At 36.2% G+C, this 23,755-nt stretch overlaps 2 protein-coding genes across 2 annotated transcripts; both read left to right on the plus strand.

Moving 5' to 3' along the window:
* The first annotated feature begins 1,162 nt into the window (after positions 1-1,162).
* Positions 1,163-7,424, plus strand: casp9 (caspase 9, apoptosis-related cysteine peptidase). Its single transcript, XM_026241892.1, has 10 exons — positions 1,163-1,520; positions 1,935-2,133; positions 2,328-2,432; positions 2,561-2,607; positions 3,572-3,748; positions 3,859-3,948; positions 4,162-4,309; positions 4,835-5,023; positions 5,134-5,243; positions 7,188-7,424. Exons 1-10 carry the CDS (start codon positions 1,389-1,391, stop codon positions 7,284-7,286), a joined length of 1,296 nt encoding a protein of 431 aa, XP_026097677.1. The 5' UTR covers positions 1,163-1,388; the 3' UTR covers positions 7,287-7,424.
* Positions 7,425-8,235: 811 nt separating this feature from the next.
* LOC113068937 (SLIT-ROBO Rho GTPase-activating protein 3-like) lies at positions 8,236-22,490 on the plus strand. The gene is made up of 24 exons (XM_026241891.1): positions 8,236-8,656; positions 9,827-9,904; positions 10,332-10,503; positions 11,377-11,539; positions 11,783-11,845; positions 11,970-12,098; positions 12,946-13,074; positions 13,151-13,372; positions 13,445-13,546; positions 13,685-13,873; positions 15,605-15,689; positions 15,775-15,802; positions 15,909-16,005; positions 16,092-16,152; positions 16,250-16,327; positions 16,408-16,536; positions 17,952-18,057; positions 18,141-18,365; positions 18,524-18,588; positions 18,670-18,838; positions 19,255-19,365; positions 20,193-20,318; positions 20,406-20,472; positions 20,564-22,490. Exons 2-24 carry the CDS (start codon positions 9,838-9,840, stop codon positions 20,735-20,737), a joined length of 2,757 nt encoding a protein of 918 aa, XP_026097676.1. The 5' UTR covers positions 8,236-8,656; positions 9,827-9,837; the 3' UTR covers positions 20,738-22,490.
* Positions 22,491-23,755: the final 1,265 nt, after the last annotated feature.

Genomic DNA, 23,755 nt, shown 5'->3' on the forward strand with positions numbered 1-23,755 from the left:
ATACACCATTCAGTTTTGAAAAGGCCCGCCTCCCTTCCGCTGAGTTCTTCCCAGGATTGTGAAGCATCTCTTTCCCTATTCAGGGAACCGTGGTTACATATGTAACCAAGATGTTCCCTTATATGTTCTACCAGCACATTTGGGAACATAACTGTCAATTTCGTCACCGCCTCCTTTTAGGGGAAAATAAACTAGATTTCCAATAGACTTCCATACAAAATAGCGGCACAAAGCAACGTCCGTACACAGCCGGCACGCTTGAATAACTTAAGAAATCCCTAAGACTAAACATGTAAAATAATTATATGTCTATCCTGCCAGCCACAAAGCGTGAAAGATACATCCACAAACTCAATTTGGTCAATTCAAAAATATGTCCATTGATTCTCCCAGTGTCAAATTGGTGTAACAACTCCACTCAGTGGCCAGAGTTCTGAGTGCACTTTTCTGTCCAGCCATACAACTAGCCTGGCTTAGCTTTCGATTAGCATGATACGTTATACATTATATTTCCATAACAGCAAAATATGGATGGTGATGGCAGGTATCCATGGATTGCAAATTTGGGCTTTTACAAACATTATTGGTGCACAAAACTCTTTGGCATGTTGTTAGGTTAGTCCACTTCCTCGATCCAATCCTGTATGGCGGCTTGTTTTTAGCCTCAAATTGGGCGTGAATCTGTTCATAGACATTCTATGATGTTGCGCCGGTGTCCTGACATTTTATCCTACCCTGTCAGATTTTCCTACGCGGGTTTACTGCGCACGCGCACATCAATATCGCGTCCTTTGTCTCATGCTAAACGACGATATTTAATGTATCTGCATTACTGTAAGGGTAGGTTTAGGGCTGGGGTAGGTGTAGACTTTAATAAAAACGCAATCTTATTGGTAGAAAATAATATTTATTGTTGGTTTCCTGTAACTGTATCCCTTTTAGCTACAACCGCGAATATAACACATAATTACTGTATTTGCAGTACTGTAAGGGTATGATTAGGGTTGTGGTAGGTGTAGACATTAATAAACCATAACTTTACAGTATAATTTTCGTTGTGGAATTGTACTACCCACTGTTTTGGTGGGAGGTAGGAAAATCTGACAGCGTAGGACAAATCGACAGAACACCGGTTGTGCGTATTTCAGGAAACCAAGCCCAGAGAGAGCGTGACGTCATCGCCAGCAAATTGTAAACAAGGAAGAGAATAAGCGCCGAGCGAGCAGAGGTCTGTTTTGTGTTGATTAAGTCAATTCAGCTCAGTTCAAGCTTCATTATTTTTTGCGTGTTTACTGTATATTACTTCCAAAAATTAATTAAACAAAGATTTCGTCATATTAAAAACGTCTCATAGCCAAAAACACATTTAATACCGGATTATTGGTAAAATGGACCCCAAACACAGACTGATACTTCAGAGGAACAGGCGTAATCTAGTCAAGGCATTAAATCCTAAAGACATCTACGATGGACTTTTGTCAAAGGGGGTCTTCACCCAGGACATGATCGATGAAATACAGGTAATACTCATGTCTTTGTTTTCATAGATGGCAAACTGATAACGGGATTATGAAAGTTCGCACTTGGTCATTGTGAAAGGAACGGTAACGTTACAATCTGTCATTTATTCACTCAACCTTATCAAACCAGTATGACTTTCTTTTATTTTGTAGAACACAAATGTAGAATTCTAACCATAAAGCCTGCCACAGTCTCTATTCATTTATTTTAATTGTATGGTAACATGATGCAGTGAAAGTGAAAGGAAACTCTGCTTAACTGTCATGCGTCATACAGGATGTATGACTTCATTTGTTAATAATGTGCATGGTTTAGTTTACAATTATGAAGGTAAGAAGGTGTGACCATTTCTGTCTGAGTGTTTCCCCTTGTTGCAAAGCTGCAAATGTGAAAGATTGTTGTTCTCCTAACAGAGCAAGATAACAAGACGTGACCAAGCCAGGCAACTGGTGATAGACTTAGAGACGAGAGGAAGTCGGGCATTTCCAGCATTCCTGGAGTGTCTGCGTGAAACTGACCAACAAGACCTCGCAGAGCTCCTTCAGTGTGGAGATGGTGCTCGTCTGTCTCCTTCTGTCCCCATACAGCCTTCGCCGATCCCTTTGCCAGTCCGTAAGTGTGTTACTTTCATTTAAAACACATGATTTACTTGGGATGTTCCCATAAAACAGTGGATCATAAAACACCCTCACCTACCCATGATCCTCTTGAGCCTTACCTGTAACTGACATTCTGCTATGATTTTTCCCTAAAGTATATTAAAAGATGCATAGAGATCTCTTATTTGATCTTATGTTTTGATGCAGAAAATCCAGTATATACAGAAAAACCAGACAGGCCTGATTATACTCCATCTCAGCTAGAACCAGTAAGACCAGATCGACTCCCTCTGCCCAAGCCTCTTACCCCATGTGAGTCAGTCCTGATTTAATTTTCAATAAAGTATTTTAATTCTCATTTGTTAATACTGCCAATTAAAAAGGAAATGGCAATTTTATTGGAAGGCATGAATAACTTTTGGTTTTATGCATTTACACAGCTCCTGTGTTGGTGAGACCAACCAGGCCGAGGAAAGACAGTATACAGGTAAACGCAATCATTCTCAGCAAATATTCCTGAATGTTTTAAAAGATGATTTGTTTAAATGTTTTAACTGGTAATTGTGTACAAGTGTTTTTACTTTTGTGTACAGAAAAGATTCTCAAAATTTAGAAGTGAATGGTTTCCAAAATAAAAACCTGTTTTCCACATTGATGATTAGAAACGTTTCTTTAGCACCAATGATGTTCTATTTTAATACTATTTTTAATATGTATTCATATAAGAAACAGAAAATAAAAATGCAAATATGTGCAAATGTGCATATTTAAGGATCTGACACCTACTGTTTAAATGTTTGGGGTGAGTGAGATTTGATATGGCTGCTAAAAATTCAGCTTTAGCATCACAGGAAGTAATTATATTTCGAAAGATAGGCAAGTAGATAACAGTTCTGTCATGACAACTCTCTGAAAGATTAGCATGGTAATATTTATAGCAATGTTGATGTATTTTGCCTTGGCGGAATAGACTGATACACTTCTGCTGATGAGGCAGAGCAAGGACTTCTACTTGCTACTGTCAATACATCCACAGATATGATGCTGTGAGCATGTAAGACTTCCTGTTGCTGCACATATAACATGCATGAAATTACCCGTAGCAGATCTAGACAGGTGGAGCTGGGGAAGGTGGGGGGTTACTAAAGCGTGCACAAACTGCTACAGCAAACTCTGGCCGAGTATTTGAAGGTTGAGCAGTGAGCTCATTGGCTGCTGATGCAACAAAAACTAATTTGCTGCGCTATGTGAATAATGATGTGATTATATCAGACTGAGATAGGACTTATCAGCCTGTGCCATCAAGTTTCATGCCTAAACTGAATTTATTTTAAATTGTATCAAATAAGTACTACATTGGTGAGCAAAAAATACTTCTTTTTAAAACAAAAACAACAAAAATCGTAATTGCACCATTATACCTTACCACCCACTTAATATTTTCTGTGCAGTGCTATAAGATGGATGCCAGTCCATGTGGGATCTGCCTGATTATAAACAATGTGGATTTTGACCCAGACTGTGATCTAAAAGATCGAAAGGGGTCCGACATTGACAGCGACAAGATGGAGAAACGATTTAAAGCTCTCAACTTTGAGGTTATTGCAAAAAGGAACTTGAAGTACAAAGTAAGCACAGTTCTTCCTCTTCTTCTTGCTGTAAACAAAGCAGTAAGATAAAAGTCTGTCTGTCTTTAATACATTTTGAAAATGAATAAAAAAAATGATCCCTTCTGTAGCACATAAGACACGAGATGTCATCTTTAGCAAAGAGGGATCATTCTGCGTATGACTGCTGTGTGGTGATCATCCTTTCACATGGTACTGAGGTAAAACAAGTATTTTTTTTTCCTTAAAAAAAAAAAGAGGATATATGCTATTTGTTTTTTAACATTTATGAAGACTATTCGTTTTCATCAAAGAAGTACAAACTGTATTTGGTTCCTCATTTTTTGTAGTTCACCATCAAGCTATCCAATTACGAAAACATTAGTGCCGTTTTCTCATTCTGCTTTGGTGCTGGACGTTTCTCTAATGTTTAGGCAAACCACAATCGTTTTCCCGGAGCAGTTCATGGTGTTGACGGACCAGCTGTCCCAGTTCAGTTAATCACAAACTACCTCAACGGCCAGCACTGTCCTTCTCTGCAGGGCAAGCCCAAACTGTTCTTCATCCAGGCCTGTGGAGGAGGTGGGCATCTCAGAAAGTCTTGCAGTCACTTTTACCATGGTTCTGTGAATTTTCATGTTCAGTCATTTCAGTTTGATTGAGGAATATTGTTTCTGGGTCCAATGTGTTTCACTATGGGCTTTTAAGCTAAGCTTTTATACTCATGGTGTACACTATAGACTTCATGCTCACAGCATACCAGGCAACAATATTTGAATGATTCATAAAAGATGAATCACTGTCTGACTTAAGCCAAGGATCATGATTTTTCATTAGTATTACAGCTCACCATGAAGAATTTTCTCAGAGCAGATTTCACAACTGGTTCAAGTTGAATTCACAGTGTTGAGCAACAGTAAGCTGCTTGGTTTGTAGGAGACTTCAGTGTGAGCTGTGCTTCAAACATCGCTACATTATTTATGATAGACAATGTTTCAAAATGTTGCTAACGTCACCATACCTAAAAAATAATCAGGTTTTTAAATATAACATTTCCTAGTGTGCTGTAGTTTTTCAGATTATGCTAACTTTTTTTCTTGCCTGTAGGTGAGAAGGACACAGGTTTTGAGGTTTCTCCTGATGAGATGGAGCCCTCTTTTGGTGGGATAGATGACCAGACGGATGCTATTCCCATGTCCTCCAGCAGTGACTCTCTCAGCACGTCTGATGAACTTGATGCTCGGGCCAGTTTGCCCACACCCAGCGACATCCTGGTGTCCTACTCAACCTTTCCAGGTCTGTGATTTGGTCATTACAGAATTACATGTTGTGTCTGAAATACTTCATTAATATTTCCCCTGTTGATTGGGTAACCCAAATAATGACACATGCTAATGCATTTGCAGGCTACGTCTCCTGGAGGGACACACTGGCCGGATCCTGGTATGTGGAGAATCTTGATCGTGTGCTTGAGGAGAATGCTGCCACCGATGATCTGGTGACCATGCTAATGATGGTATGTCTTTGTCCCATAAAGCTTCTTAAAACAACAGCTAGATACAATATGTTCTCAAAAAAGGAAAAAATAAACCACACCAAACCAAATTATTCAATATTAATGCTACCAGTTAGAGTACAGCAGTATTATGGTATGTATCATATCAAGCAGTAGATATTCTGCTAGCTTATAGATAATTTGTTAAAAAGATTTGACGCCAATCTAAAACTATAGTCTGCTCCTCAAACTGCATCGCATACAAACTCTTCCAGTTGAAGTGCTTTATTTTTTACTGGTGGAAGACATAAAATTCATTCATACTTTTAGGTTGCGTTTACACTGAAACAAAAAATCTGATTTGTAACTCGCATGGTTCAGATTGGATATTGTTGCACACGTCGAAACAAAAAAATACCACGAGAACTGATTTTTCCGCACCTGTTCTGAGCCACTTCCTAATATCAGATATATATCCGATATCTGGACATCTGACTTACATCCAAACACGTAAATCTGATTCCTGTCGAAATATCAAGCCATCACAAGGTGATGGAGACACATTTTCCCATGATAACGATAACATGTCACATTACGAAGCAATGTGTATATGCTTGCGCAAAAACTCTACTTCTTTTATTAAAACTTAAACTTAGATCTAACAACCTGTAGATGAAATAACTTAAGAAAGCTACTGTTATTTTATATTTATTTAAATTGAAATCTTTAACTACTGGCTGGCAAGTGATCATGGTATAAGCGGCATAATCACTGATTGTATGCATTAAAGTTAAAGAACCACCTAATGCAAAGTTATATAAATATTTTTTATAGCCGTTCAAAACCTGCGGGTCAACCTAATTTACTGAATGAGATCACCATTGGTCATCTTTCATGTTTAGGTGGGGATTCATATACTGTAAATGTACATTAAGTATCGGATATGAGTCATGACTTAAGTGAATGTAAACAAGTGGGAGAAAAAGTTCAAGTCAAGTTGAGGTATATTGTCATTCCGCTACATGTGTGGACATACAGTGGGATGAAATGTTGTGCCTTAACAGGACCACGGTGCTACATAAATACAGACATACAAAAATGATGTAAAACAGTATAAACCTATACACAAACTAACCTACTGACATAATTTGACTATAAATATAATATATTCAAATGTTTACCTTTACATAAACAAAAAAATACAAACTATACGAATGCTTCACCTAAATACTGTACCTATACACAACTAACCTACTGACAGATTTGACTATAAATATACTATATATAAAGGTTAGCCTATACATAAACTATAAAATGTGTGAAAAGTGTCTAGTCCACCTAGGAGAGTGTGTTAGGACAGGTGGTTTGTACAGGCCCACACACACCTGTGTGTAGCACACTTCAAATTGCACAAAAAAAGCTTAGATATATCAAGTCAAGTCTGCTTTATTGTCAATTCTTCCACATGTACAGAACATGCATACAGAGAATACAGATAATAAAATATAATGTTCAACTACATAAATAGGTCATGTAAATAGAAAGATAAGTAAAGCAGCACAAGGCACATGGCAGATAAAGTTCAAACCAGTGAAGTAAACCATGCAGATATAATTATTGTAGTGCAAAAGAGCTTATTCAGTCTGATTAAAGTGTCAATGACCTATCTGTAAACATTACCTATTTGTGTCATTTGTATGGCTTCCTCTCATACCACTATGGTTAAAAGATTGGATCTTTGCATAAAACCCTGCGGTTTGAACGAAGACATAGGTTTGTGTCCTGTGACCAAAGAAATAAATAAAGCTAAACCTATTTTAAGCTAAAATAATTACATAGATTAGTTAGATAGATAGTTAAGGAAAAATAGACACCATTAATATAATTTGTGCCTAAGTAATATACCAGAATGTTCTGTTGTTTTTTTATTGAAATAAATGATATATATGAAATTATTTTTTTTAGGTAAATGATGCAGTCTCCCAGATATCTGCCAAAGGCCTGTATAAGCAAATGCCCGGATCTTTCAACTTCCTCCGAAAACTTCTCTACTTTCAGTCATGATCACTTTTTTTTTTGGCTGCAGTGGGAACACTACCATGTCCTTGATAAAATGTGATAAAAAAAAAAAATAATAATAAAAAAACATTTCATTTCAAAGTCATTTTATTTGTATCATAAACTGAAGCATGTGAACAAGAACATTTGACTGGAATTATTCTATTTTAGGAATTCTACATTTGCAAGCCGAAGGTAAACTTTACAAATATAAACCACTAAAACCTGTTACTTGTTAACTATAAAATTGCATATATATATATATACACACACACAATTTTGTTTGTTTTTTTTACATTCTATAGTGCAAAGCAGTATGAAGACGATATACTTTTAATGCAGTTGTGGTTCAGTTCTGGTGTTTGGTGGTGGTTAACTGTAACCAAGGTTTTATTTTTTATATATATCCAGTTGCAAACTGTGCATCTTTTCTAAGTATAAATAAATACATTTCAGATAAATAAAAATCTAAGATAAACCTTATAGTTCCATTAATGAGACTAATATAGTCACAGAGAGACTTCGATTTAGATTTATCATGGGGAACAGATAAGACACTTAGGAGAGGAAGGAAATGAATAGGTCCTCACAAGCTAACACCAATAAAACACATATAAGACCAAAAGAAGTGTGTGACAATGTGCAACCGAAGCTATGTCTAACTTAACATGTTTAATTATAAAGTCAATTTCAACTGTTATTAACTTATTTGGTACTAGGTCGGTGCCATCTGTTGCAAAAACAGAACATATCTCTTTTTTTGTTTCCTTCTTTTGTGCTTCATAACTTTGGATGGATTAAATAAATAGGAACTCTGCAGCTGCACAAGTGAACAAAAATGACCTGTTATGCTCTCTGACCCATACAAGCCACTTCTCGTTCCATTAAAGAAAAACTGAAAGGTTATAATGTTTAGTTTGAGGTTATAGCAGCTATCAATTTAGATGCATCAGAATCAAAGCGTTTGTTTCGACCTTATTATTGTCGATTTGTGTGGGAAGATCTTCAATGGAAACTGCCACTTACTTTCAGAATGACATCCAGTACTTTTAGATGTCTAAACAGGCAGACATAAACAGTCGTTACTAAGGCAGATAACCCCAAATAAAGCACGTCAGATAAATGGCTGCTTGAATCTAAATTGAAATGATAGTGTTTGTGAAAGTGAGAAAGCAGGGTGAGGGAGGAGGGGCCAGTGAACTGAGGTTTTACTCAGCATTCAGTACACTTACTGTCAGCACACAGTGACCGAGTGAGGAAGGAGGAGAACGCTCTTGTCTTTCTCTGGATCTCGCAGTGCTTGTGTGCAACAGAAAAACGCTGTTTAAGAGGATATATCGAGAATGCCAGTCTGAAGATCTGCAGGAATTATTAAGGTAAGAGCTGTGGGTTTACTTAACAAAAACAAAAATAGCATGATTTTGTTTTATTGTGTAATTTAATTTGTAGTTATCAGTTTGCGTACATTATTATTCATATTATTATTGTTCATACATTACTTTTGGCTAATACCAAAATATAATTTTTTTAAACACATTTTTTTCACATGTATTGCTAAACTAACTTCCTCAGAAAACAATATTCTGAAAAACAGTTTGACCCTAACCCAGCAGGAGCAGATGGAGATGAATCTTGTGGCAAGAAAAGTGATCAAAATCAGCTTGTTGTTGGGAAACATGCATGTTCAGTTAACATTTAAAGATCTGAAATCAATTGTTACGGTGAACGGTCAGTTACTTTGATAAGACGTAAATGGGGAAGTTTCTGTGAAGAATGATAGAAGGAGAGAGTCTGAGGGGGTGGCCTGTTGTCATGACTCATGGTGAGAGTGTGCTTCTGCCGTCTGATTTGCTCTTAACACAGGAAGTCTGCTACCTTCCCCTTTTTTTTTTTTACTCCCTAGATGTGCAATTTGTTCACTACAATTGAACAGTGCACTGTACATCCACTGTACTGTAGGTCATTGTAGAACGACTGCTGTGACATGTTTAGTGTGTGTGTGTGTGTTTGTGTGTGAAGTAAGTCCCCTAAGTCAGCTGGATCTGAGACTTAACCTGACTAACACTAACCAGTCTCAGACCAGGGCTGCATCATGCAAATAAAGCAAATTTGAATTTCTATGTATATAAATTCAATATAAATTAGTGTGTGTGCATATATGCTTGTTCTCAAATTCCTTTGATTCTTAATAAATTATACAAGACATTTTATATGATGTTAAATGATGAGTGTTTATAGTGTTCTAGACTGCAAATGAATTATTGTACACAATGGTTGATTGCCTCAGGACTTGTGGTCAATCAAGTTGAGTTATTGTTATAGTCCAAATTATCTTAAATCCAAAAAAAATGAGTATGAGTTTAACCTTGATGGATCTTGGCACTAAAAGTTATGAAATGGTAATTTGAATGTACAGTCTGCATTAAAAGTTTCTTGTTTCTGTGGGTCATCTAGTTTGGTCAAAATATAAAATTAAAAGCATGAAGTGCTGATGAAAATCAAGTGTATTCTTTAAACTTCTACATGGCTTCTGTTCATTCATCTAGCTGGAGCTACAATGTCGTCCCATGTCAAACTGAGAAGGGACAGAGTGGGGACAACGGACTATGATACACAGATTAAAGGTATAGCGGACGTCCTGACGTTAAATACCCTTTAAGATTTCTGACCAATGAAAGCCAAGACTGATTCCTTTCCAATTTCATTCTGTTGAAAGTTTTGCACGTGCTTCCAAAAGCACAGATAACACATTGATTAATCTGTGTTGAAGTTAGTTGATGAAAATACAAGTGTTCATACTTCATGTTAGCCCAGGTACATTAAATAATATTTACAGATACAGTTTGTAAATATTGAATACTATCTATCTATCTATCTATCTAGCTATCTATCTAGCTATCTATCTAGCTATTTGTCTGTCTATCACCATCCGTCTTGTTAAACTTTGTGAAGTCAACATGTTCCAGTTGTATCTGACACCTGTCAAATGAAACAGATTAACAGAGAGGAACTGAGAAGTAATAGATCTCTCTCTCTCTTTCTCTCCACTAGAGGTGCGTCTGCAGCTGGCGGAGCAGTTGAGGATATTTGATGGTCAGGTGGAGCAGAAGACTCAGGTGTTCCAAGATCTGATTGATTTTTTGCGCAGACGAGGCGAGATCGAGGGGGAGTACGCCCGCTCACTGGACAAACTGTGTGACAGGTTCTCCTCCAGAACCAGGAAGTGAGGATATGAAAAGAAAAGATGCATGAAAAACTGTTCTTAAAGACAGATACCCCAAACAAAGCAAGCAAAAATGGCACAATAAAATACTATATATATAATTATATGTATAAAACCTATCAAAAGTTTGGGGGCGGTTAGAAAGTTTGGTAAAGTTGGTTCAATATATTAACTTAGCTTGCATTTTACAATGAAAAATACTTTTAAAGCATTTGTTAATCTTAGTTAATGTTATTTGAACATCTAGTAATAGATGATTAAAATCAAAAGTTGGATCTGTTGATATGGTTCAATGTACTTAAACTAAGGATAAATGATTTAATTTTATATCAACTAACATTAACTCAAATTAAACAAATACTGTAACAATTGTATTGTAATTATTAAATATTGAATAATTGTTAGTTAATGCATTAGCCAATATTAACAAATTATTGTAAAGCATTACAAGATGTTTTTGACCGAAGTATTATAAGTTCACCAAGGCTTTATTTATTTGTTTTAAAAATGCAGTAAAAATAGTGATATTGTGTATTATTATTACAATTTAAAGTAACTTTTTTTAAATATTTAAAATACACGCTATTCCAGTGCCATTACTCCAGCATTTATTTGAATTACAAACCTTTTGTAACATGATTAAAATTTGATCAATCTAATGCATTTTTCAAAAAAAACTAATGCTTAAAAAAAAAACAAAAAAAAAACAATTAATTTCTTTAAAAATAATAAATCTTACTGACCTCAAATTTTAAACAGTAGTGTATATATTTTGTTTTAGGGTAAAAAAAAAAACTGCTGTGTATATATAGCTACGTATCTGTTGCTTACCAGGAACTTTCTAACTCAGTTCTCTGTTTCTATGTCCCTCAGGAAGGAGCCCAGTCATCAGACCGTGGTTAACTGCTGGCAGGTGCTGTTGATGCAAACACGTCAGGAGAGCAGAGATCACACTTTCTTGAGTGACAGCTACAGCAACATTCTGCCTCTGCAGCTTTCACACTGTGTTGAAAATGTCCAACGCCTGGCCAAGCGGGTACACACCCATCATCACACACACACACACACATTTTCATATCCTATCACGTTTGCAAAAACAAACACTTGCAAACTTGAAGGAGCAAACGTGCCCACATATAAACATGTGGCTTCCTTTGCACTCACACTTTGCAGACGGTGCACAGAAACACCTTTCACATAGTCACCTGCCACTTGCCTGACAGTGTAATACAAAGTTGCTAAAATTATCATTTATCTTTCTGTTTTGTTTTATTTTCAGAGCAGAGAGATTTGCACCCAGTTACAGGAAGGACTTCTGAAGGTTACCACAGAGCTTCATACGGTGCGCTTAACCCCTCATTCCTCTCAGCGAGCCACATTTTTCTTTCAGAAACCATTTTTACTTGCATTTAATAGATTGTAAAAATGTCACTTTAATCCTCATTCCCATTTTTGTTGAAAACCAGGCCTTGAAGACATATTACCAATACTACACTGAGTTCCTGTCTGCAGAAAGCAAACTTAAGGAGGCAGTCAGACTGGAAGAAAAGCAGAAGCAAAGTGTTTCTAAAAAGATGGAAAGACAAAAAGAGAAAGTATGTCTCCCTTTTAATACCTAAATATGAAATAGTTGTGAATGAAATGGCTATATATAAGGTTTAGTACAAGTTAAGCTCAATCAATTTATAATGTTGATTACCAAAGAGAGAGAGAGAGAGAATTTACCACATATTATATATTTCTCTCTCTCACTCTCTTTCAAAATTGTATATATTACCATTCATAAGCTTGGTTAGGTTATAAAGTTTTTAAAAGAAGTCACTATTTCTTATATCTACTTATGCATTTAATCAAAAATAAAGTAAGAAAAAAGGAATGTTGTGAAATATTATTATGCAATTTAAAACAATTGTTTCCTATTTCGCTGTATTGTAAAGTGTAGGCCTAATTTACTCCTGTGATGGTGAAGCCACATTTTTTTCAGCCTTTACTCCAGTCACATAATCCTTCACAAATCATTATAATATTCTGAGTTGGTGCTCAATATTTAATATTTCTTGTTATTATCAATAAAAAAAAAAAAGAGTTTAAAAGTTGTTCTGCTCAATATTTTTATGGAAATAAATATACTTATTTCATGCCTATTTTAAGGTTTTTAAAGAACATTCCGAATGTGTCTAAATTATGTTAATCAACATTATGCTACAAAAAAAAAAGAGACACTGTTACAGTGTTTCGCTTGCATGAATGTGCTGCATCCTCCGCTGTGCAGAGTGATCTGGGGCAAGTGTTCGCTGCATATGATTGGCAGAATATAGATCAAAGTGGTTGGTAATTGTGGTCACCTCGTATGATTTGACTTGTGACTCACTGAATGTGTGTGGATAAGTGATTGTTCAAGTATCATCTGAGGTTACATCTCACCACTTTATGTGTGTACAGAAGCGAAATAAAGTTCAGGAGATTCAGCTAAAGAGCACAAAAGCACGTAATGACTACCTCCTCAACTTGGCTGCGGCAAATGCCTGCATGAACAAATATTACCTTCAGGATCTCTCCACTCTCATAGATGTGAGTTCATTGCATTCACTCTGTATAACCAGGTTTCAATACTGAGCAGGTTTAACCCTTTTGCATGCTCTCTCAGTGCTGTGATCTAGGTTACCACCAGTCCATATCCAAGGTGTTTCGTTTTTACCTGGCCAGTCGCCAATGGGCCCAGCAGAACTTGAGCACTAGTATGCAGCAACTGGACACAACGGTGTCAGAACTGAACCAGAACCAGGACAGAGACACTCTCATGCAGGCCAACATCTCAGCCTTTTGCCTACCCCTCCGCTTTCAGCACCAGCCCTACGAAGGCGACCAGGTACCAGGTTAATAAAATATGTCTTTATAGATGGGGAAATGTGTGGTTGCTTATGTATGTATCCTCCTTCAGGTGGTTGAGGTGTCGGCAAAGTATGAGATGATGGGTGAGCTGGTGACTCGCTTCCAGCAGCTGCAGTCCAGGTTGACTTCAGTCACCACAGATGTTGATGAGGTACACAAACCCCAACACATCACATGCGGCACTACCACTAAAAATATTTGGAGCAATGAATGTTGAATCTTTGTGTACTCATTATAAATCTAATGACTCTCTTTGTCTAAACATGAATATGCATATAATTTATTGCAGTCTACCAAATTACTTCAGTCAGCTCAGTCTTCCATGTTGGATGGTATTGTCGAGGACACTTTTGCATCTACCCCAGACTTTCCTACTTGCTCATCATCACCAGAGGGGAACAGTGATATATCAGTCGTTAAGACCAATCAGCTGAAACGTAGAGCCAGCTTTCCGGACACTGAGATTTTGTACTTCTCGGTAATCATATCTTTTTTTATAAATTATTATTATTATTAGATATTTAATATAGTAAATTACATTTTTAAATACTGTTGTTTTAAACCTTTTTATTCATCAAAGAATCCAGAAAAAATGCACCATGGTTTCCAACAATCTTTTAATTTAATTATTTTCAACATTGATAATATATAGATAAAGATATATAAATACATAGACAGTGGAGATCAAAACTAGAGAACCTAGTTTCCTAAATGTCAAGGTCACTGCTTAGTCCTGCTTGAAGAAGGATCATTTTTTAAGCATATTTCATAAATTAATTGTATTCTGATGCACATTACAAAAAAACTGAAATTAGATATTTGAAAAGAACTTTGATCAAAATCAGAGAACACTTACAGATACCTACAAGTTATTGGTGTAAATCTGGCACCTTGTGCTCTAAAGTGACTGAAAACCTGCGACAGCAGGATGTCCATATGAAGGCCAAAGGGATGACCTTTTCAGCCATTGCAAGAGAAGTTGGTCATTCCAAATCTGTGATTTCTCGAATATTGCAGATTTATTATGACACTAATTAATTCAAGTCACCTAAAAAGGCTGGTTGTACACGTAAGACAACTGAATGAGAAGACAGTATAATAAAGAGAATCTCAAAGGGGAACTGGTTCAGCACTGCAGCTGGAATTGCTTTCCAGTACAGCTGTGAACAGGGTATGGATCCGTCTCGGCATGTTTAAGAGAAGTCGGACTGAAAGTGCACTCTGCAGTGACCAGGTCTCTCATCAGCAGAAAGAATCAAAAGGCTAAGCTCATCTTTGCTAAGGAGCATGTTGTGTAGAGAGACAGAACTGGACCAAGGTTCACTTTAGTGATGAGGGCAAGTTTAATTTATTTGGGTCTGATGGGAATAATTTTGTTCAGTGTCAAACTGGTACAAAACTGAAGACCAAGTGTTTAAAGAAGTCAGCGAAAAGTGGAGGAGGAAGTGTCATTGTTTGGGGGATGTGTCTGCAGCAGGGTGTTGGGCCTCTTTAACAGATACATTGCAGAGTGAATGCAAATGTTTATCAGAACCTTCTGCAGCAGCATGCAGTTCCTTCCCTGCAAGCATCGCTAAATCAGCCTGCAATTTTCATGCAACACAATACTCTTGTCACACTGCAAGACAGGTAAAGCAGTTCCTTGAAGCTAAGAACACTGAAATAATGAAACGGCCGTCACAGAGTCCTGATCTAAATCTGACTCAAAATCTCTGGAAAATCCTTGGTGACAAAATTATGGCTAAGAGACCTATTACAGTCACTGAACTATACGAGACTAGAATAAAAGCAGAGCAAGATCACACCAGAGCAGTGTGAGAAAATACTTATATCCTGCGGCAGCAGATGTGCTGAAAGCATTCAACGCCAAGGCCTCTACGCTTCCTACTAATGTTTGAGAGCTTTTAATTGAAATTTTCTTTCGTGCTACAGTTGTTACTGTGCTCTAATTTCACATGTTAATGGAACAATGGTATACCTACAGCTAATATTCCTTCAAATTCTGAGAAAAAATTATTTGTAGTATTTATAGATTGCTCTCTAATTTTGATCTCCACTGAGAATATATATAAATATTAACAAATAATAATAACTATTATATTTTTGTATAATGTTTATATATTTATATAGCCAGTTAGTAGTATTGCCATTAGTATCTCTATTGCTGTTTTTGTCTGACATTGTCTATTAATGTGACTTTTTATTACAGAAAGTCAGGGACCATCTATGTAACAGCTCTTTAATATCAAAACTGGAAGCCAAACATGACCTGCTAAAGGTTGCCATTCAGAAAGGTGGAACGATGTCTCCTATTTTTACAGAAATTGTTGTAATGAAACAAATGTTCTCAAGTTTGTTCTTCTGTTTCTTTCTTATCAGCTGAAAGTGTTGCCAGTAATCATTCCAGGTAAGGAAACTAAGGCTTAAAATAAATATCTTTTCTAAGTCAAAACCTTTGGCAATATCCCTACATTTTGTATGATGACTATAATTAAACATTTCTGTTTATTTAGAACATGCTCCAAAAGATCTGTGCGTCACAAAAAGAGTTACCCTGGTACCCAGATCAGCCAGAAGCTTTTCAATGGGGATCTACTATCATACATCCAAGTAAAGTTCTCTGATTCAGGACGTGTTCTGGATTCACTCTAAACAGTTGAAGCCAACTGACTCACTCTGTGCTTCCTCCCCATCAGGCATCAGGACAACTCATTCCTGCGATTGTGGAGAGCTGCATTCGGTTCATCAACCTCAATGGTAAATCTAAGTCAGTAGAAAATGGCTCTTTCTACCATTCTTTCCATCTTAATCATTGCTTTTCTTACCTATTAATTGTTTTTTTTTATCTGGTAAGGTTTACATCATGAGGGATTGTTCAGAGTGCCAGGATCTCAGCTGGTGGTGAATCAGCTGAAGGATGCGTTTGAAAAAGGTATGTGCATTGGGTGATGATATTCTCCTCCCTTTCTCTGAGCATTAATAACAGGCTGTGATTTGTGTATTGATTCATAGGCGATGACCCACTCGCTGATGGGGGGTGTGACATGGACTCTGTGGCTGGAGTGCTGAAACTTTATTTTAGAGGACTAGAGAAACCCCTGTTTCCTGAGGAAAATTATGAGCAGCTGATGGAGTGTGGGCGTAAGAGCATTTTACCACACTATCATGTGCTTCTATGTGTATGTTATCTTTCCTGTGATAAGATTTTCTATTTAAACAGGAAGTTTGGGCAGATCATATTGCAGGGCTGTTTGTATTCCTCCATTAGGCTTTAGTTTAGTTTAGTTTATCTTTTCAGTGCCTGCATTAAAATCCAAAAAAAATTGCTTTATGGCATACATTACCTTAAGATTTTATGATCCTTTGATGAGTTCCTTCAACATGTGGAACTGAACCGGAGAAAACTGAGTGAAATTTTTGAAATTGGAGGTTATAGCCATCTTTAGTTCTCGACAAAGGTTCGGGAAAGCCCATTGAGCTTGTCGCTTGTTCGGTTTCTCCGAATTTTTGCTCTTTTCTTCTTCTACAATAGCAAGACCAAGTGCTGACAGTGGCAGTGACATTTGCAGATTATCAGACATATTTGCACAAACGAATCCCTCTGTGGTGAGCAAAAAAGTACTGTGAAAATTGTACACGAGCACTGCTTTGTTTACGTTTGTATGTGTGCATTACTAGTTACATTTTCACTTTTTGGAACGACAATACAAACTACTGCCACCTACAGGTATGAAAAGGTGTATATCCTCTCACGCATGCGAAGAAAGGCTGACTCCCGCTTGGTGTGTCCTGGGCTTAAGATTTATTTTTAACAAATTAATGTTTATTTTGCAAGGTTGCATTAAATTGATCAAAAGTGACAGTAAAGACATTTATAATGTTGCAAAATATTTATTTTTGAACTTTCTATTCATCAATGAAAAAAAAATCCATAAAAAGTAGAACATCTGTTTCCAACATTGATAATAAGAAAGGTATCTTGAGCAACAAATCAGCATATAAGAATGGTTTCTGAAGGATCAGCTTTTGATTTTTTTTATATTATATTAAAATATTAAATTGAAATGATATTTCACAGTATTACTGTTTTTACTGTATATTTATAATACATGCAGCCTTGGTGAGCATAAGAAAAAAATCTCACCGACAACAAGCTTTTGACTGGTAGTTACATACAGAAACTTTTTCATTGATTTTTTTGTATTTAAAAAAAATAATAATTAAATCACCAAAAATATACTGTGAAAAAAAAAAAAAAAAAAAAAAAAAAATATATATATATATATATATATATATATATATATATATATATATATATATTGGTAGTAATATTTTATAATTGTTTTTATTTTAAGTGCTACTACTGATTTTGCCATTATTGATTTAGCTATTGCCTATTAAAGAGCATTTTATTGGACAAATGTCCATGTTTTTGGTCAAAGAAAAAGGCTTACCATTTTAAATTCATATCTGCTAAAAGTTTATTTTTGTCAACTTCCAGTCGTAACGGCAATGAACTAATTTTATGGAGTCTTTAACTTTACCCCCCCTTACAGAAATAGATGACGAGACAAAAAAGGTATCACAGCTGAAGTGTGTCATCTCCTCATACCCTGCTTCGCTCATCATTGTAATGAGATATCTTTTTGCATTCCTTCACCAGTAAGTATTATAAGGTGTTGTTGGATTTCGCCCTTTATCATTCACAAAAACCCACATCTGAATGTCTGTACGTGTGTCTAAAGTGTCTCCCAGTACAGTGACGAGAATATGATGCAGCCCTATAACCTGGCAGTGTGTTTTGGTCCCAGTCTGGTGAGGGGGCCAAACAACGGCGATGCAGCAGAGCTTCAGCGCATCAACGCACTGGTCAAGAGCATCATTATCCAACATGAGAGCATCTTCCCTAGCCAGAATGAATTGCCTGGGCAAGTGTATGAAAAGTGCATGACATTAGAAGAAGACGACTGGTAAGAATTAAGCTCAGTCTTTGTAGTATACTGTACTACATACATACTATGTGCTTACATAAACATGATTGTTGGTAAAGCTGCTTTGAAATTATGTATATTGTGAAAAGCACTATACAAATAAAATGAAAATGACTTTATCTTTCTCATGTCTACAGTGAGGCTGTAGCAGAAGAAGGAGATGGAGAATCAGAGCAATCGCAAATGAAAGAAGCAAAAGACGGTACAGTTGACATGGTTTACTTAGCAATATTTGGACTAGCAGAACTTAACTGATTCGGTTTGGACTGTTTTTGATGTGCAGAGCTGCAGGGAGTGGCCTTGTTCGACTACACGGGCCGTTCTTCAATTGAGCTGTCCTTTAAACAAGGAGACCCTCTCATCCTACACAGCAAAGCCTCCTCTGATTGGTGGAAAGGGGAGGTTAATGGGACAAAGGGTCTCATCCCAATTAAATATGTCAGTGTGTCGTGGTAGGTTTTCATCTCTTGGATAGCCACAGTCATCAAAGAAAATTGGCAGATAAAATTCTTTCCAGTGCTACATTTCTTATAAGTATGACGTACAATAAATATATGAGCACATTCTACTAAAATTCATATATGGACATTCTGTAAAGCTTGTCTGAATTGATCAGCTGAAGATACTGATTGCATGCCTTTTGTTTGCTTGATTGTCCATAACCAATGCATTTATACACCCATTTATGTCAGCCTTTTCGAGTTTCATAATTGTATGGGGTGTTTTACAAACTAAAGGTGTTTAGAGGACTTGTTGGTTTAAAATACTAATAGAATGTGACTCATGAGTCAAAGCCACAGTCAGTTACAAGCAGCCGCAGTCTGGAGTGTCCTAACACTTCTCAATCATCTCTCTCTATGTTGGTTAGCATGGATGGAGGCCAAGATCAGAAGGGGAAGGAAATTTTGAAATCCAACACTGGCAGACAGCAGACAGAAGAAGAGCAGAAAGCAGAGCAGAAAGCAGAGCAAAGTACACGGTAAAGCACTTGTTTCATGAGAACTGCTGAATGTAAAGACATGATCTATAGAACCATGTGGAGTTTGTTTTTGTCCTAGTAAAACCATGGTAGTTATTCTTTAAAAAGCTTTATTATAGAGAGTGCCAAAGTGCCATCCACTTTTTCAATGGCCTCGATTCCTTGGTTTTTCTATTCCTTTTTACCTTAGGGATTTTTAAAGTCTTTGTTAAAGCGTTATAAGCAGTGAACCGAACCAGCCAGCTGTGAGGTGAAAAAGTATTTGTAAAATCAAAAGACAAAGGTACAAGACTGTGAACTTAATGGCTTTAATGAAGGAAAGAACTACAATCCCATGATGCATTGTGAATGACAATCCAATTAAAAAAATCTTTATGTATATCTGAACAATACATATTTTGTTTATTGCAAAATATACAATTACAGTAAATAAACGTTTAAGTAGTTTGAGAATGTAGGGAATGAAGTAATAAAATACTGTATAATGGCTTAAACAAAAGCATACACCATACATTAACAACCTTATAGCTCAAAGTAGGTCGTCTTCGTAGGTTTTTAATTTATTGTTGAAAAATGTAGAGAAAATAAATGTGATTTTTACTTCTGGAACCTTATTGTTGTAATCTGTTCTCTTTAGCATGTGACTTGTAAAGTGTCCATATAAAGCGGGAAAGAAATAAGCATGTAATCTAAGTGAACTTTATGTGAACCCCATTCTTACTTCATAATGATGATCAATAGAATTTCAGTCTTACTGCATAATGATGAGCAATGAATGACTCATTAAGTAGCTAGATTTAATCATTCTGTCTGTATTCTTTTTCCAGGCTGAAGGTCACAAGTGACAAAGCGGGAGTCGGGCCAAGTCATGTCACAAAGGTTTCGTTGCAAATACCCACAGGACAATATGCACAGCCAGGACATTCTCCTGGAGCTCTGCGGAAAACATTAGAGTGTGTAATTAGATTGTTTACTTGCTATTTAAACAGATTAGTATCTGCAGAATAGTGACAAAATCAGTAAATTTATAACTTTCACAGCCCTCAAATGAGACGATCCACTGCAGAGGGAGGAAGTGGAGAGGAACACTCAGCAGAAGTGGATAAGGTCAGGACATTTAAATCTCGTTTATAATACTAATTATAGTTTTCCATTCTCCCTCATTTATATTTTATTTTTGTCAAATACTATCCTGCAGAATGTGCATCACATGATGCACTCAGTGTTTAAGGAGCTCCTCATTCGCCAAACTTCCCCAGATCAAAACACATCTGCATCCTCAGAGATCACCTCCTCTGTGCAAGCGCTTCCAAACAAGGGATCAGGATGGAAAGGAAAGGGTTTATTTAGATCAGCTGACCATACAGACTGAAAAAGAACAAGTGCAAAACAGTTATAAAAGTGGGTGAAACATCAGTTTGAGTGAGAGCTGAATTATCTGTTTGTGTTGGGTTTTTTTTATTTAAAATGTGTGTTGTGACAGTAATAGTATGTTCATTAAGTTGCATTTTTAATTTCCTCAAGACACTTTGTTGTAACAAGCAAGTTTTTTTTTCTTTTTCTTTTTACATTTTTAATTTATAATATGAAATATGTAAGAAATGTAAAACGCCACACAGCAAAGATATACCTAACAGTCCTGAGATATCATGACAGTCAGTACCGTCGCAAGAATAGGTGTCATGCCCATTCAAATTTAATTGCAATGGCCAATCAGAGATGTTCAGATGAGTCATCGCACGTTTTGTTCACTTGCTCGCTGACTGTACAGATGTGCGTACGAATGTAAGTAATATATTCATTTCACAGTCTAAACTGCTTCAGTGATTTTAATGGGAGTTTTGAAAGTGCCTGAACTCTGGCTAGACTGAAGTGAAAATATTCTTTGATAATGTGAATGTTCTTTGCTCTCTGTAAAATGAAAATGTTAGTAACCTACAACATTGTCATAAATTTCACATTAAATACAAAGTCAGATGTATTAAAAATATTTTATGGCATGACTACCGAATATTTAATGGCATGACTACCATGACTATCTGGTTTTTATGTGTAGTTAATAGATTACACTATTACTCTACTTTTTCCATCACTTATTATAGTTCAAGTAACAATCGGGTGCAGAACGCATTTAGCTACACATGTTTGGGAATAGGCCTATTTCCTGATATAGGCTAGTTAACATATTTGAAAATATTTCAAATAAAAAGGAAAAATTAAAACCTAAGCCTGTATCAGTTATACTGTGCTATTGTAGCTGCTGTGTCACCTGACAAGCATGATGAGATGCCCCCACCCCCAGTCGTGCCCCCTCAAAAATCATGAGTGCGTGACGCCCCTGGTGCAAGGCTGGGCCAAGTGTGCGACCGCACAGGGCCTTATGCCTCTAGAGGGCCTCGCTCCTGGCCTGCAATTTATGTTGTTTATGCTATTTTTATGTTTTTCCACCCACTTTTTACTAATAAATAGTGTTTTCTGAGTCGGTGTGGCAAGGATGAAGTTGCCGATCCTGACTTTCCATCTACTCATTAGACGCGCCTTTAGAGAGAAGTGCATCTTTACGGAATATGATTTGAATGAAAGGGTTTTTGTTTTCAGTATGTTTTATTTCATTAAGTAGTAATTTAAAGCTTTCTATTGATATATTTGTAGTGTCTGTGAGGCATGTATTCACTGAGTTTCAGTTCATTTTTGTGAAGCGCACCTGTTCAAGATGAGACGGCAGAAAGCACATCATGATTATTTTCTTGATTTTATAAAAAGTAAACACAACGTTTTGTTGATATTGTGAGTGCAGACAAATAAAAGTAGACCCTACAGTTAGGCTATAACTTAAAAACATGCGAATGTGCTATGTATGCAATTTCCTGTGAAATCTGACCCGACAACTCTAAAATATAAATAATTATTATTCTTAAAGTGTATTAGTGTGATGTAAATTCATGGTCTTAAAATCTGGAATGCATTTTTTTTCTGTCCCATTGATAACATTTTGTTATTTTTATGTAAAAATGTACTTCACTGTATTACAGCCTGTTAAGTCTTTATTGATGCGCTTATATGTGAATCATTTTGCGCTACTACAGTGCCCAGTGTTAATATTAAACATAATAGATACATTTGAAGTGATTTGTAAGAATTTTGATGAAAGCTCAACAAATGTAGGCTACTGTCGTCCCACCATCTCCTGTATATTCGATCTAATAGCAATCTATAGATATTCTATTTTTGTTCATTTGCCTTTGATATTTATATTGATTTTCAGGGATGTCAGTGATATGAGCTCCTGACGGCGTCCTGACAAAGGGTCCTCCTACCTCATTTCCATAAACAGCCAGACATTATCTTGTCTCTTTAATGACCATGACAATGTAGAAACGCAAGTTATTGAATCACTTAATGTAGGCCAAATCATTGCAGTATTGTAGAGTGCCATTGTACTGTTCATTCAGTTTTTGATCTGATGTAAATACTTTACATTTTAGTAAAGTGCAAGTTAGTAAATAACTTGATTTTTTTTTTTTAAGATAATTTGTTACTTTTCATGTAAAAGCTAAAAGCTAGTTGTGTTTCTGACTAATGAACACCTGAGGGCAGTAAAACTCTTCAAATATGAGCAAAGTCGCTAGTCATAATCATCAAAGTTGCATTTCCTTCAAGATTTAGTAACATTAATAACTTTAGTATAATGATAAATTTTCTAAAGTATAATTACACAAACCCGAAACATTCTTTCCATAAAAACGACAGGATAATTGCCTACAAAAGGAACAAATTACAAAACACTTTACCAGTTCATTCCACAGTAGGCTACTTTCCAAACTCTGTAGTCTTGATTTGACAGTTTTACATTTTTTATCAACTTTATAGGCCATTCATAACTTTTCTATAATACTACAACACTTGCAGTTATTTGCAATTAACTGTGAGTGCAAACAAGACAGGCTATTAAACAGAATGCAATGTCTTGCCATTCAAAATGGTGTTTCTTGTCTGCTCAGTATCCAGCAGTGTGTCAGCTGCCAGAGCGGCCTAAGGTGAACTGAACCTCGAGGTGTAAGTCATTTCACCCTTATTAGAGAGTAATGCTCAAAGCTTATGCAATGCTGTAAAATAAACAAGCAGTCCTTGCAGAAATTCTGGAAAAAATTCTTATAAAAGGCTCCTAGATAAATATTATTGAGATGAAATGGGGTACAAACTAATCTTATTTTGAGCAGCTTTTTATTGCACAGGCTAATCCTATATTGTATCATCATGATCTGATTTGGTGTACAAATGATTTTAACAGCAACAGATTTCTTTACTTTGATTATTATTCTTTCATCCCTCTCTTGATAATTATATACAAGTGCTAATGTAGAGCAGCTGTTTGTAATCATGTTGTATA

The sequence above is a fragment of the Carassius auratus genome, unplaced genomic scaffold, assembly GCF_003368295.1.
Source record: "Carassius auratus strain Wakin unplaced genomic scaffold, ASM336829v1 scaf_tig00000254, whole genome shotgun sequence".
Classification (NCBI taxonomy): Eukaryota; Metazoa; Chordata; class Actinopteri; order Cypriniformes; family Cyprinidae; genus Carassius; species Carassius auratus.